Raw genomic sequence first — 15,262 nt, forward strand, 5'->3', positions numbered from 1 at the left:
CCACCTGACTTGCCTCTTGAGAAACCTATGCAGGTCAGGCCACAACAGTTAGAACTGGACTTAGAACAACAGACTGGTTCCAAATAGGAAAAGGAGTACATCAAGGCTATATATTGTCCCCCTGTTTATTTAACTAATATGCAGAGTACATCATGAGAAATTCTGGGCTGGAGGAAGCACAAGCTGGAATCAAAATGCTAGGAGAAACAGCAGTAACTTCAGATATGCAGATGACACCACCCTTACGGCAGAAAGTGAAGAGGAACTGTAAAAAGGCTCTTGATGAAAGTGAAAGAGGAGAGTGAAAAAGTTGGCTTAAAGCTCAACTTTCAGAAAACTAAGATTATGACATCCGGTCCCATCACTTCATGGGAAATAGATGGGGAAACAGTGGAAACAGTGTCAGACTTTATCATTTTGGCCTCCAAAATCACTGCAGATGGCGACTGCAGCCATGAAATTAAAAGATGCTTACTCATTGCAAGGAAAGTTATGACCAACCTAGACAGCATATTATAAAGCAGAGACATCCCTTTGCCAGCAAAGGTCCGTCTAGTCAAAGCTATGGTCTTTCCAGTAGTCATGTATGGATATGAAATTTGGGTTATAAAGAAAGCTGAGCACTGAAGAACTGATGCTTTTGAACTGTGGTGTTGGAGAAGACTCTTGAGAGTTCCTTGGACTGCAAGGAGATCTAACCAGTCCATCCTAAAGGAAATCAGTCCTGAATATTCATTGGAAGGACTGATGTTGAAGCTGAAACTCCAATACTTTGGCCACCTGATTGAAGAACTGACTCATTTGAAACGACCCTGAGGACAACAGAGGACAAGATTGTTGGATGGCATCACCAACTCAATTGACATGAGTTTGAGTAAGCTCTGGGAATTGGTGATAGACAGGGAGGCCTGGCGTGCTGCAGTCTACGGGGTCACAAAAAGTCAGACACGACTGAGCAAATGGACTGAACTGAACTGACTGCTTACTCAATGAATTAAACTGGACACTTTATTCCTGTTGTTTTGCTTTTTGCATCCATTAAAAAAAGGTATCAGTTTCTCAACAGAAAGGACTAAAACACCTATTATGTAAATGTCAAGGTTGATTTAATTCACAAAAAAACCTGATTCACCTAAAATCTTGTGTTAAATTCTGCTCACCAAAATTTCTTCTTCTTGAAGTTTTCTGGCAATTTCAGCATCATACCATTCCTGATCTCTGTGGGTCACTCGTGATGGCGTAGAAACTGCTTCTTTCATCACTCTGGGCTTCATTCCTAGAAAAAAGTCAGTGCAATAAGGCTATTGAGTAATTTCATGAGAAGTTGCAACATTTAAGAAAAGGAAGTTTGTCTTCAGTATCTAACTGTGACAATACTGCATCGACTCTAAAACTCAGTGTAGGGTGTGATGGAAATGACTGTTTCCCCTAGGCATGGGAGAGGAGATACAGGTAATCCACACATTTAAACACAGTTACCCGCCCAAACCTGCCGGGTAAAAACTGCCTCTCGGTTTCTCCAACAGAAGTAAACCATACAAAGAACTGTAAGTGAAGGTTTTGTAAAACAGGAAGTGAAAAAAGATTAAGTCCCTGAAATAAAAAGAATTTAGAGAAAAGAAAGTTAGTTGGAATTCTGAAGAGACTAAGTTGTCAAGGCTGGAAGAGCTGAGAGGCTTTGCATTTTTCTGCCTCAGCCTTGCACACCTTACTTCAGAGGGAAGAGAAACAGCATTGCCTGGGCGTTCTGTGGCAGTGCCTACTAACCAACCAGTGGCCGTGCCCTGGGTTTTGCTCTGATGGTCTCCAAATTCACTTGCTTTAGATCTCTCTCAGCGCTCTGATCAGTTTAATGTTCTTAAATTTTAAGGAGGATATAACTTAAGTGAAATGTCAGACAGCACATGACCTTGAGAGTTTTATTTGCTCTGAGGAGAAAGGAACATGGGGACTAGTAGGGATCTTTGACTTTTTACTTTGAAATGTTATGTGTGTTAGTCACTCGGTCATGTCCAACTCTTTGTGACCCCATGGACTGTAGCCCAACAGGCTCCTCTGTCTAGGAGATTCTCCAGTCAAGAGTACTGGTAAGTAGGTTGCCATTCCCTTCTCCAGGGTGTCTTCCCTGACCCAGAGATCAAATCCAAGTTTCCTACATGAAAGAATCATAAAGAATCATTGCAGGCAGATTCTTTACCATCTGAGCCACTAGGGCAGCATATATTCCTTTTATAACTCTTAGGTGGTGAATGCTAATGATTATTCCAAAATTGTGTGTATTGCCCTCTTGTTATCCTTTATAAATTACAATTTTTCAACAATGTATTCAACAATATATTATTTTCAAAAATAATAAAAACGTTTTATGCAGTGAACAAGATTAACCATCTGGAACAGTGACTTTCAGTAACTGTGTCACTGAAGGGAGAAAAGGAATTTACTCCTAGTTGTCTATTTCTTTATATTAGTGGTTCTCAATCATGTCTATACATCAGAATCACTTGGAATACTTTAAATACACGTGAACATTTTTAACCCAAACCCCTGAGATTCTAATACATGTAGTGTGGGTGAGATCTGGCTTTTGTTCAGTTCAGTTCAGTTCAGTTCAGTTCAGTCGCTCAGTCGTGTCCGACTCTTTGTGACCCTATGAACTGCAGCAAGCCTGGCCTCCCTGTCCATCAACAACTCCCAGAGTTCACCCAAATTCATGTGCATCAAGTTGGTGATGCCATCCAGCCATCTCATCCTCTGTCATCACTTTCTTCTCCTGCCCCCAATCCCTCCCAGCATCGGGGTCTTTTCCAATGAGTCAACTCCTCGCATGAGGTGACCAAAGTATTGGAGTTTCAGCTTCAGCATCAGTCCTTCCAATGAACACCCAGACTGGTCTCCTTTAGGATAGACTGGTTGTATCACCTCTGGAACTACTAGTGTATTATGTCCATCAAATTAACTGCACATGAACATAATTTTTATCAAAATGCCTTACTTTATGATTCACTTGCTTTAAATAAAAGAGGAAAATGTAAAGGAAAAAAATACAACTAAATTCTTGGCAAATGAAGAGTTTACTTATCTGGTGCAGCCTCTTATAGAGCTTTAAATCCAGCACTGTGGTAAAACCAAAAGCCACAGGCTCATCTGCCTTACCACAAGTGAAGACTAGTGAACCTGGGTTTCTTAGGTTAGGCTTGATTAGCACCAGCTAACACAAAATATGGAAACTACTTCAACTTCACATCATCTTTAGAGCTTCCAGATCTTATGCTGGCTGGGCTAGTTTTAATGCAGATTTCCAAGTTGTTGGGGACAATCAGCAAACAGTGGCATACTCACTCCCAAGAGTAGATAAACCTCCTTGAGTTATGATTAGCTTGGTTGTAACTAAAAGGGAAGATTTTAGGGAAAAATAAATAGAACTAGATAAGCATTGGGAAAAATCAATGGACAAGATGGATTTCTGTACCATATGCCCATCTACAGAGCCCCCTGGTGTCTCAAATGGTAAAGAATCTGCCTGCAACTCAGGAGACTTAGGTTCGATCCCTGGGTAGGGAAGATCCCCTGGAGAAAAGCATGGCAATCCACTCCAGTATTCTTGCCTGGGGAATTCCACAGACAGAGGAGCCTGGTGGGCCACAATCTATGAGGTCGCAAAGAGTCAGATACTACTGAGTGACTAACAATTTCACTTCATGCCCATCTACAGGGAAATGACACTTCCACGAGCAGTCCAAAGCTTAGATGAGGACAACAGGGGACAGCACACCCTGTTCCTTCAAGTAATCCATCTAGTGAAGAAATACAGTGGAAATGCACTCAGATTTCGAGAACTAAACTTTCTCTATGGCTGTGCCGCCTACTCTATACCATACAATTAACTAAGAAAATATTTTGCTTTACTATCACTCAAGGATGTTTGGAAGGCATTCAAATGCAATGGTAAAATGAAGAGTTTTAATTGATTTGAAAGGGTGTTAAGTTTATGACTTTCTGGCAGCTATAAAGAGAATGACACATGGGAATTCTGTGGGGGTCCAGTAGTTAGAACACCGAGCTTTCACTGCTGAGAGTGTGGGTTCAATCCCTGCTTGGGGAACTAAGATCCTGCAAGTTGTGCAGCCAAAAATAAAAAAAAAAAAAAAGAGAGAGAGAGAGAATGACACACAGATCAATGGAGCAAAACAGAGAACCTAGATGCATATATGGTCAATTAATTTATGGCAAAGAAGACAAGAATACACAATGGAGAAAGGACAGTCTCTTCAGTAAATACCGCTACAAAACCTGGACAGCCATATTCAAAAGAATGAAACTTGACCATCTACCTACACCATACACAAAAATTAACTCAAAATGGATTAAATACTTGAACATAAGACCCAAAACAATAAAACTCCTAGATGAAAACACAGGCAGTAAGCTTCTTGACGTTATCTTAGAGATGATTTTTTGGATTCAACACCAAAATCAAATGAAACAAAAGTAAAAAGAGCAGGTGGGACTACATCCAACTAAAAAACTTCTTCATAGCAAAGGAAGCTCAACAAAACAAAAAGGCATGGGAGAAAAAAAGAATGGGAGAAAATATTCACTAATCACCTATTTGACAAGGGGTTAATACCCAAAATGTATAAATAACTCATACAACTCAATAGCAGAAACACAATCTGATTAAAAAACAGGCAGAGGCTCTGAACAGACATTTTTTCAAAGGAGACATACAGATAGCCAGCAGGTACGAAAAGGTGCTGAACATCACTGATCATCAGGGAAATGCAAATCAAAGCCACAATGAGGTATCATAGGGCACACTTTTAGAATAACTATTATCAAAAAGACAAGAGGCAACAAGTGCTGGCAAGGATGTGAAGAAAAGAAAACCCTTGTGCACTCTTGGTGAGAATGTAAGTTGGTGTAGCCACTATGAAAAACAGTATAAAAGTCTCTCAAAAATTTTTTTAAAAAAAAATTAGAACCACCATACAATCCAGTAATTCTATTTTCGGAATTTATCTGAAGGAAATGAAAATACAAACTCAAAGATATGTACACCCTGTGTTCACTGTATTATTATTTACAATAGCCAAGACATGAAACAACCTAAGTGCCCATTGATGGATAAATGGATAAAGAAAATGTGAGATTTATACACACACATACACACACAGAGGAATATTATTCAGTCATTAAAAAAAATTAAATCTTGCCATTTACAAAAACAGGAATGGACCCTGAAGGCATCTTGGTAGGTAAGGTAAGAAAGAGAAAGGTTCAGTTCAGTCGCTCAGTCATGTCTGACTCTTTGCAACCCCATGGACTGCACTATGCTTCCCTGTCCATCACCAACTCCTGGAGCTTACTCAAACTCATGTCCATTGAAACGATGATGCCATCCAACCATCTCATCCTCTGTCATCCCCTTCTCCTCCCACCTTCAATATTTCCCAGCATCAGGGTCTTTTCAAATGAGTCAGTTCTTCGCATCAGGTGACCAAAGTATTGGAGTTTCAGCTTTAGCATCAATCCTTCCAATATTCAGGACTGATTTCCTTTAGGATGGACTGATTGGATCTCCTTGCAGTACAAGAGACTCTCAAGAATCTTCTCCGACACCACAGTTCAAAAGCATCAATTCTTTGGCCCTCAGCTTTCTTTATAGTCCAACTCTCTTCGAAAAACAGACTGGTTCCAAATACATCAAGGCTGTATATTGTCACCCTGCTTATTTAACTTATGTGCAGAATACATCATGAGAAATGCTGGACTGGGTAAGCACAAGTTGGAATCAAGATTGCCACGAGAAATATCAATAACCTCAGATATACAGATGACACCACCCTTATGGCAGAAAGTGAAGAAGAAATAGAGAGTCTCTCGATTAAAGTGAAAAAGGAGAGTGAAAATGTTGGCTTAAAACTCAACATCTGATCAAATTAAGATCATGGCCTCTGGTCCCATCCCTTCATGGCAAATAGATGGGGAAACAATGGGAACAGTGACAGACTTTCTTTTCTAGGGGCTCCAAAATCACTGCAGTTGGTGACTTCAGCCATGAAATTAAAAGACGCTTGGTCCTTGGAAGAAAAGTTATGACCAACTTAGACAGCATGTGAAAAAGCAGAGACATCACTTTGCCAACAAAGGTGCGTGTGGTCAAAGCTTTGGTTTTTCCAGTAGTCATGTATGGATGAGAGCTGGACTATAAAGAGAAAGGTAAATAATATATAATTTCACTTATATGTGGAATCTAAAACAAAACAACAAAACAAAAAATCCTGAGCCCAAAGATACAGAGAACAGATGTGTGATTGTCAGAGGAGGGATTGGAGGATGGGCAAAATGGGTACAGAAAATCATAAAATACAAACTTCTGGTTATAAAATAAATAAGTCATGGGGATATAATGTACAGTATGGAGACTGTATTATACTGTACAGCTAAAGGTTGCTATGAGAATACATCTTTAAAGTTCTTATCACAAGAAAAAAATTGTAATTAAGTATGGGGATGACGTTAACTAGACTTATTCTGGTGATCGTTTTGCAATAAATACAAATATACACTTGAAACTTATATGTTATATGTCAACTATACCCCAATAAAAATAAAAATTGTTAAATTTTGAGGTAATTTCTCCCTAGGTTAAATATTTAGAGGGAGAGAGAAGAGTTTATTTGAACTCTTTGTTTGGAACTTGTAGACTTCATTAAGTAGAAAATTTCTATAGCCTGGAATACTAGATTTCTAGACTGACAAGACTGCTGACTAACTGCAGCATATTTCATACCAAAGGTGAAAAGAGCTTTTCTAAGTACCTAAGAAGGAGTTCCAGATAGTACACTGTAAGCCTATCATTACGGAAAATAGAGATGCTTCAAAATGTTATTAAATATAGTTAATTCAAAGAAATTAAGAAAATGGCGGTCTTCATTTTGGTAACCTAAACATAATCTGGAAACCAGATTTCAAAAAACCAGGTAAGCCATATTTTCAACAGTTCCACAATCACTTTTTAATCAAATTCTTGCTTATCTTTTTCTGTTCAACATTCTCCAGTTTGAGAAAACAAGAACCTCCCTCAATAAACAAACAAAGCTTACCTTTAAGAAATTTTGATAAAATAAAACTGCTAAAAGTACTGGTATTCAAGATAAACTTATCTCAAACTATGGAATAAGCTAATATGGTGACACATGGATCCTGATACCATTCATGCATATTTTGTAAAAAGCCAGCCTTGGGAAATATCATAGAATGGTGTTTAATGGCTCTGAGAGGCTGGAAGTTAAACTGCAGAAAATTAATAAGCTGTTTCAATCTAATAGCCCAATAGTGATGTTACCCTCAAAGGTAATATGGATTTACTGCTCTTTAGAAAATTAGCCAATCATATATTTAATTTAGCAGTTTTATTCTGTGTTCCTTTTTCAATGGATCGTACCACAAACCAGTGCTCTTAGAACTAGCTCTCTGTTGTCCTGCTGGTTTTTTCATTTTTAGGTTAAACAAAACTTTGGCCTATGCTAACAACTTTAAGAACTTTTACAACAGCAAGAATAGACACCAGTACATAATTATACTTTAATGTAATCTTCTGACCTATTCTAGGGTGGTGGGTGGATCACAAAATCAAATGCCAACAAAGTCTTTGTAGGTGAAATCTGCAAAGTAAGCTGAAAATGAGATGACAGATGCTAGCAGCTATGTTGTTGCCATTTTAGTAACTGCCTAGTCACACTGTTTTTAAAACTCTTATGCTATTAAAATAAAAGGAACAAAACGTTTGCCTACAACTCCAGTAGTAGGGTTTGTGAGTCACTGAGTTTCTTTCATATTATTTCCACCCTTTCTGAGTCTGTTTAAAATACCCTTGAGCATACTAAAAAAGCCATAGAGGTTAACCAGCCCTCAGAGCACACTTAGCGGGTTGGAGGCACAAACTCAGAAACACAGAGGTCGATGAAATCAGCCTTCCTCCCTGAGACTTTTTGGACTCCAACGTCTTTCTAAATCTGATATAAAGTAACTTACAAAACATACTCCAGGTAGATTTTATCACTTCCTCCTCTATTGCCACAGAGCTCTTTGTTCACAGTATATCGAATTTGCAATTGCTTGTTTACATATCCACCTTTGCGGCTTGACTCATGAACTGTTTGAGGCTCAGATCCAAGCATCTACCCCTAAACATAAAGCCTGAGGCAAGATTTGCGGCATATAGATACTTGCTGAACTGGATTTTCATTTTCTTTATCACCAAGTCCTTTAAAAACTTAAAGGACTAACATGCAGGAAGAGATAAAATGATAGGGGGAACCAAAAGAATCAACATGAACCTGCAACCTAGAAACCACTCTCCAAACCAGAAGCAGAGGTTGGCGGGGCAACAGTAAATAGAAGGAAGTAAGAAGAGTCGCCTCCTTGGTATTTTCCCCCCAATAACCCGAGTCTCTGTAAACATTCCATGAGAGCAAAAGAAAACTAGGGAGATGAGTACAGTCTAATTGAAACATCAGACAGCCAGTGCTACAACTCGTAGTGGTACAGCCATATGGAAAAACATCACAGTGGCAGTTTCCAGAAAAGCATGGAGAGAACATTATCGTGTCAGTGACGGACTTCAGAGTAGGGCCTCAGGGATGCCAGAAATGGGAGGCTCATTCACCTCATTTCTAAGTAAGTACCAAGAACTTACCTGACACTGGTGCTTCAGAGCACCAACTGTAGAGCTGAAGCTGGTTAAAGCACAGGAAGGAACTCAAAACAACTGTTTTCAAACTTTAAGAACATAAGAATCACCTCCTGGTAAAACAAGCCCAAGTTGCCAGGCTGCACTCCAGGGATTGATAACACATGTAAGATCCAGAAATCTGCATTTTTAGGAAATAGCCCAGCTGATTCTGATGAAAACAAACTAGAGGCTCACTATTTGAAAACACTATCTTAAGAGACCACCTGTCTCATCTCTCACTTCACAACTGAGAAAGATGAGGTGAAGAAAATCCAGTACTTCCAGCCCTGAAGGTCTTCTTTGGAGGCAAATATTATGAAGGTGGTGTCATTAGACCTTCTGGGTTCATGGAATCAAAATCAGAAACTCAGTAGCACTGCTTTAGTATCAGAATCTCTGATGTAAGGTCTTGGCAGATTAAAAATTGTACCTGGGACGAGTACCTCCACTGCAACTGTGGGGCTGGAAGAACCTTGCAAGGAGTGTGTATTCTCTTAGAAAGCAGAAGGGAAAAGGTACAGATATTCTCCTTCTTGAGATTTGAGATTAAGTAAATACCTTTTATAATACCTGGTCCAGGATTTATTTCAAAGCCATAAGCATAAACCAGAGAGAAAGGACATGTCTACAGTGCTTAACAGATACATTTGTTTGTATGTATATACACAGTAGCAGCACTTCCGACCAGGCTGGCCTTCATTACCTGTGTCACGGAGTGGGAGCTGCTCCTCACTCTCTGAGAAGGGAGGAGTCCGGGGCCTGCGATTCCTCTCTCTGTGCTCACCTTGCCCATGGTCCCACCTATAAACGGCTTCCTTGCAGGGAAGCCCCGCTTTCCGTGAGGTTTTGGGAGAGAGCTGGTCTTGCTGTCTGAACTGTTTTTCCCACTTCCGAGTTCGATGGCTAGAGTGAGCCTCCCAGTCATCCGATTCGGTGCTCAGAAGCACCTCACCGCTGATCTTGGGGAGGGGAGGTCTCCGGAGCCTCTCGTGGCCACAGCGTTTTCTTTCAGGCTCAGTGTTACCTTGGGGATCGTCCCTCACTTGACCCGAGCTAGAAGATGACGGAGGTTTCTCTGATGCACAATGCTCTTCTGGTTCTCCCAAGTTCTCCTGTGGATGTCTGGGTCTCTCCCTCCTGTGCTTCACAGTCTTTTCCTCATGTTGGAGTCTACAAGGCCTTGAGCTTCCTGAACCCAACTCCCTTGCCCTCCTTGACCGTGGCTGGTCTGAGCGGAGGTGGAGGAACGTGAAAAACAGAAATGCAGGTTAACTTAATGATTCAGTATGAACTCACTACAGGATGGAGACAGGCCTCAAGCTTAATATATTTTAAAGGGAAGAAGACCATTTTTTCAGCTTAACAAACTGAAACGAATGGATGAGTATTTGCCAGAATGGTCTGTGCATACATGAAGGATTCTAGGTACATAGCCAAAAAGGTAATAAAACTAAAATGAAATTAAATGAAATAAGTTAAATCTGAAAGAAGAGTCTGATCATGATTAGGGAAGGATTAACATAGTAGTTTAATATTTGCCAATAACAAAAATTCCAGTCATTAAGTGTTCTTTTCTATTTATAAAATCAATTTGGAACTAGTATATGGTGGGGGAGGGTGGTAAGTAAGAGATGAAGGAATCTTATAAAAATAGAAAAAGAACTATACTTTGTGATTCCAGTCAGAGACTTTCAAATATTCTTATTGGAAATAACAATAAATTTAGATCAGAATATTGCTAGTTTCTACTTGGTCCAGACAGACAGATTTTGTATTCCTCCACCCTCTCCCCTTAGGTGGCCAAAGAAAACATTCCCAGAAAAATTACAGTTCAGTGTGGAAGAAGAGGGAGCAAAGGAGAATTTTATGTGAGTAAATAACCCTGTTATCTTTGGATGACTCTGTTTCAAATCTTACTTGAAGCTGTGCAGAGGAAAATAATTAAAAATAGATGTCATAACGGAATACATAAAAAGAAGCCAATTCCTAAACATATTTCAGAAAACTTTATGATACTGTATTCTGTACATAGAAATACAACGTGTGCTAAATATACAAGTCCCTAAGTTTAACAGAAACTAGAGAAACAGCACATACATGGTGCTTTGTTGTCAGGTCTTTTTTAGGAACCAGAAAAACTATGAAAACAAAGGAAATGAATTAAAAACGCATATTCCAAGAGCATATTTAACATTTCCAAAGATTTTTACTATAATGGGGAAATAACAAAAAGAAATCCTAATTCCATGGAAAATTGCTAAAACAGCCAAGATTCCCCATTGGAATTAGTCACTTGCTGAACTGCATTTGAAGCAGCTCTTGCAACTGGATGGGATGTAGAAAAAATAAATAACCATACCTTTCCTTAGTTATCAGGGTTTTTTTGTTTGTTTGGTTTGGTTTTGGGCTCTTTGCTTTTGTTAATGTTTGTTAATCTAGTGAAGGAATACAGGAAGGGGAGATATGGATATGTCTTAAATGCATCAATGATGCAAAAAAAGCTTGCATTCAAAACTCTAAATGGTTTCTTCTTGAGCTTTCCAGAAGAAAAGAACATTTGCTTCAAAGACGACATCTAAATTAAAACCTGTCTTCTAAAAAGTCTGTAGAGGTATTTATCTTCATAATTTATGATAGAATTTATTTTTTACATAAAGCAAAAGTGAAACAGACAATTACTGTCTGTAATAAAAAAGTATGCTTTACGCAAACTATTATTTTAAATGTATCTTGACAACTGACAAAGAATCTATTTACTACTGCTGTGAATTAACAAAATACTGACCAGCTACTTAAAGGATGATCACAAGGAGGAAACAATGGTTTAGTGTTAATACCAATGTTCCCACAGAAAACTGCAGGAGTGAAGCCTGCCTATAAACCCACACAGAGAAAAGAAAGGTTTTGTTTTTAACATCGACTTGTGAAGTCATGATTGTTTTACTTTTACTTCTTTTAATATGTTAACAGATATTAACAGTTGTACTTTAGGGAAGTGTGTTGCAACAATTAGAACAGGGCTATTACTACATTTTCACAGAGTTGATAGGGAAAAATATTTATTGTGATCACTTGTGATATCTTTAAACCTGAGGCAAAAAAGAAGACACGGATGGAGGAATGTTTGAATCCTTTAAAACCCTGTCCAGTTAAGGACTGAGACGTCTATATTTCTTGAGACCAAGTTATTTGGCAAATATAATTAACTTCCTTACAGGCAATACACACATATATGTATATACATATACATATATATGTGTGTGTGTGCATGTGTATATATATATATATATATATACACACACACAAATATATTTGCAAACATTTTGTATTCTTCCATGTTTGTCTTTCAAAACAAAATGATTTTTGTTTGGACAGACCAAATATTTAATACACACATTGCATTAAAGTGAAACGTGAAGTCACTCAGTCGTGTCTGACTTTTTGTGACCACAAGGACTGTAGCCTACCATGCTCCTCCATCCATGGGATTTTCCAGGCAAGAGTACTGGAGTGGGTTGCCATTTCCCTCTCCAGAGGATCTTCCAGACCCAGGGATCAAACCTGGGTCTCCCGCATTGTAGGCAGACGCTTTACCATCTTAGCCACCAGGGAAGTCCGCTTTACATTAATATATGTACAAATAATAATACTTTAGAGTTTAATAAGTCTTCACAAAAATTCTATTGTTTAATCTTTTCAACATCCATGTGAAGGATATATTTTTAGAATCTCCATTTTACAGATGAGAAAAAGGATTACAGTGATTATAGTGGATAACTTCCTTAATATTACAATTTTTCTAAGGAAGGGATGTAACTTGAATCAAGGTCTAATGACTCCAAAGACAATGACTTAAAAAAAAACCTCTAATATGCCAGCCATACAGGTGAGGGGCTTTGAAAGAGAAACATGGCTTCATAAATAAGATATACAATTTCAGTTGATATAAATCTGACAGGGGTTTTGGATAATTCCAGATTTGTAGAAAATCTATAAATGATTACTTTTTAAAGATTAATTTATTAAAGTTTAAGTAAAATTAAAGCTAAAGCGACCATTTCCATAATGATTCACTGTGATTATTATATAAGAAGACAAAAATTATATTGCACGCAAAGGCAGAGAAGTACAATTCAAGAATATCCCTTATGTGTTGGGAAAGGACCACTGCAAAGAACATACAGCTGCTTTGTAAACGTCAGGTGGACTACAATGTGGTTTCTGTGGAACTCACCTTGGTCTAACTCAAAGGCATATAAACGAAGATCACATGTTCAGCAATGTATCATCTCCCAGCAACAACACAACTGAAGAGAAATTCCAACACTACTTTACAGGTACACATTCAGGAGATCCCTAGATCCTATTCCCAATCCCCCCGCCCCAACTCCAAGAAAAGCACATACAGCATTCTCTGTAACTTTACAAAAGCATTAAATGCAAATTTTTTTAAAAATTTAGGTGTCCCTGAAAATCTACTGAATGTCTACAGAGATAAATCACAACGACAATACTCTGGTCAAAACCATCAGGTTTGAGTCCCAATTCAAGTAAGTGATAGGTTTTAAAAGAGGATTGCTAAAATCAGTACTTTAGTGTACTTATTTACCACCCTAATGTTTCTAGATTCAAGTTTAGAATGGTTATATTTTTATCTGCAATGAACGTGCCTTCTGGCAGAATTACAAAAAAACAAAAAAACACTAGATCATATCTCTAAGATTTTAATTAAAGCCTATGAGTAACTCTTTACCTTCTGATCTCTAGTACAGAAAAATACTGGCAATTTTTCTTCTTGAATGATGTATTACATCATTTTATTAAAAAAAACAGGTTAAGGAAAATGGCTATCAAAAAAGAATTGAGCATTTCACATGTGGAAGAACACACCGAGCCACAAGTAGAGAATCAATCTGCTTACTAATTGTGTTAGAGTTGAGCTCTACTCATTTTGAAAGATTTAGAACAATGTGACTGGAAGACTCAACTATAATAATCCTATTATCTACATACACATACTTTTCATTCTACTCACCAAAGAAAAATACCTACTTACGTTTTATGATACTATAGAAAAGCAACTGATAATTAATTTTCAGGGGCCTTGGGGATTACTCATCTTAAAATCTTTATTCTCTAGAAGCTGCCTTTAGATGTTATTTGGTTGGTATTTGGTATCCTAAATATGGTCTCCAACTGAGCTACCACAGAAGCCAAGTTGGTTCAGAGGGTAAAGAATCCACCTGCCATGCGGGAGACCTGGGTTGGATCCCTGGATTGGGAAGATCCCCTGGAGAAGGGCATGGTGACCCACTACAGTATTCTTGCCTGGAGAATCCCCAGGCAATCTCCAGGCGCCTGGCAGGCTACAGTTCATGGGGTCACAAAGAGTCAGATGCGACTGAGCGACTATGTACAGCACAGCACATGGTCTCCAAGCTGAACTACAGTTAAATACTGACACTAAACTAAACTATAGGAAATAGCCTTCCTTTGACATGTCATTAAAAAGAACTAAATAATACTTGCAAATACTCATTTCCCAACACACTTTTAAGATAAAGAATCACCATTACCACAAGTGCTACCACCACCACCACACCACCACCACACTGCAGAAGCAGGCACTAGAGAAGGGATCTCTCTCTCTCAGAAAACTTTCTATATGGTAGAAATAGCAAAGAAAGCATCAAAAGCGAAACCTCAACAGAAAATCATAATATTCAATTTTGTCACCAGCAGGATAATCCATTGGCCTAGGTTTAAAAGATAAGAGGCATGGGAAAAAAGCTTTGGTATCCAGTAATCTATAAATGCTGTACCTCCTTTATTATTTATGCTACTTTGAGGCTTCAAACAGTACTGCCCAGATTTCCTTGAGGCAGAGACTCATTTGCCATTTTTCCATACCCTAGTTTATGTGCTTAGAATGTAATATAACATTCTAAGTAGCAACAATGCAAAAGAACACATGTCAGATTTTGCTAAACTATATTCACATTTTACAGCCATAAAAATGACTCCGGTCATCCATCTAAAGAACAGATGGATTCATTAGATAAGATAAAATTTCACCACAATCTAAATGGGCCCTAGAGTCACTACAGACAAATTTAAAGGGTGTCTTGCAACTGAGTCTAAAGACAGGAATTGTTACCTCCATCTTCATAATAGTAACTATCACCATAAGCACTGACTCCAGAAGACTCTGGAAAGTGTTTCTTTCGCTTTTTCTCTTCCTGTAACTCCTTTTCTTGCAAGAGTCGAGCAATGTCCTGCAAATACAGAGAGAAGAAAAATAAATACTTCAGAGAAAGAACAAACGCCATACAGTAACCCTACTGGTCAGTGGTTTGACATTCCACTCCCAGGCTTTTGTGGCTCTGCGTATGGTCTTCTAGACCTTCTGGTATTACGCTCACATTGTCCAAATGTCAAAGACGACTGCTTAACAGGAAGCGCACAAGATACAGATGAGGGAGAAAGGTTTTTTAACTAAATTTAAATCTAACTCAACCTGAAGAT

General features: G+C 38.4%; 1 protein-coding gene across 2 annotated transcripts in view; it reads right to left on the minus strand.

Moving 5' to 3' along the window:
• The window catches only part of CCDC50 (coiled-coil domain containing 50), an 81,111-nt gene that overhangs the window by 16,376 nt on the left and 49,473 nt on the right, over positions 1 to 15,262 (minus strand). Inside the window, exons 5-7 of one of the 2 annotated variants that reach the window (XM_010850693.1) lie at positions 14,895 to 15,012; positions 9,441 to 9,965; positions 1,161 to 1,276 (exon numbers count right to left, since the gene is read on the minus strand). In XM_010850693.1, coding sequence (XP_010848995.1) covers positions 1,161 to 1,276; positions 9,441 to 9,965; positions 14,895 to 15,012 — 759 coding nt within the window. The remainder of the gene's footprint in view (positions 1 to 1,160; positions 1,277 to 9,440; positions 9,966 to 14,894; positions 15,013 to 15,262) is intronic. The other variant, XM_010850694.1, reaches the window with a different exon arrangement.

The sequence above is a fragment of the Bison bison genome, unplaced genomic scaffold, assembly GCF_000754665.1.
Source record: "Bison bison bison isolate TAMUID 2011002044 unplaced genomic scaffold, Bison_UMD1.0 scf7180017864294, whole genome shotgun sequence".
Classification (NCBI taxonomy): domain Eukaryota; kingdom Metazoa; phylum Chordata; class Mammalia; order Artiodactyla; family Bovidae; genus Bison; species Bison bison.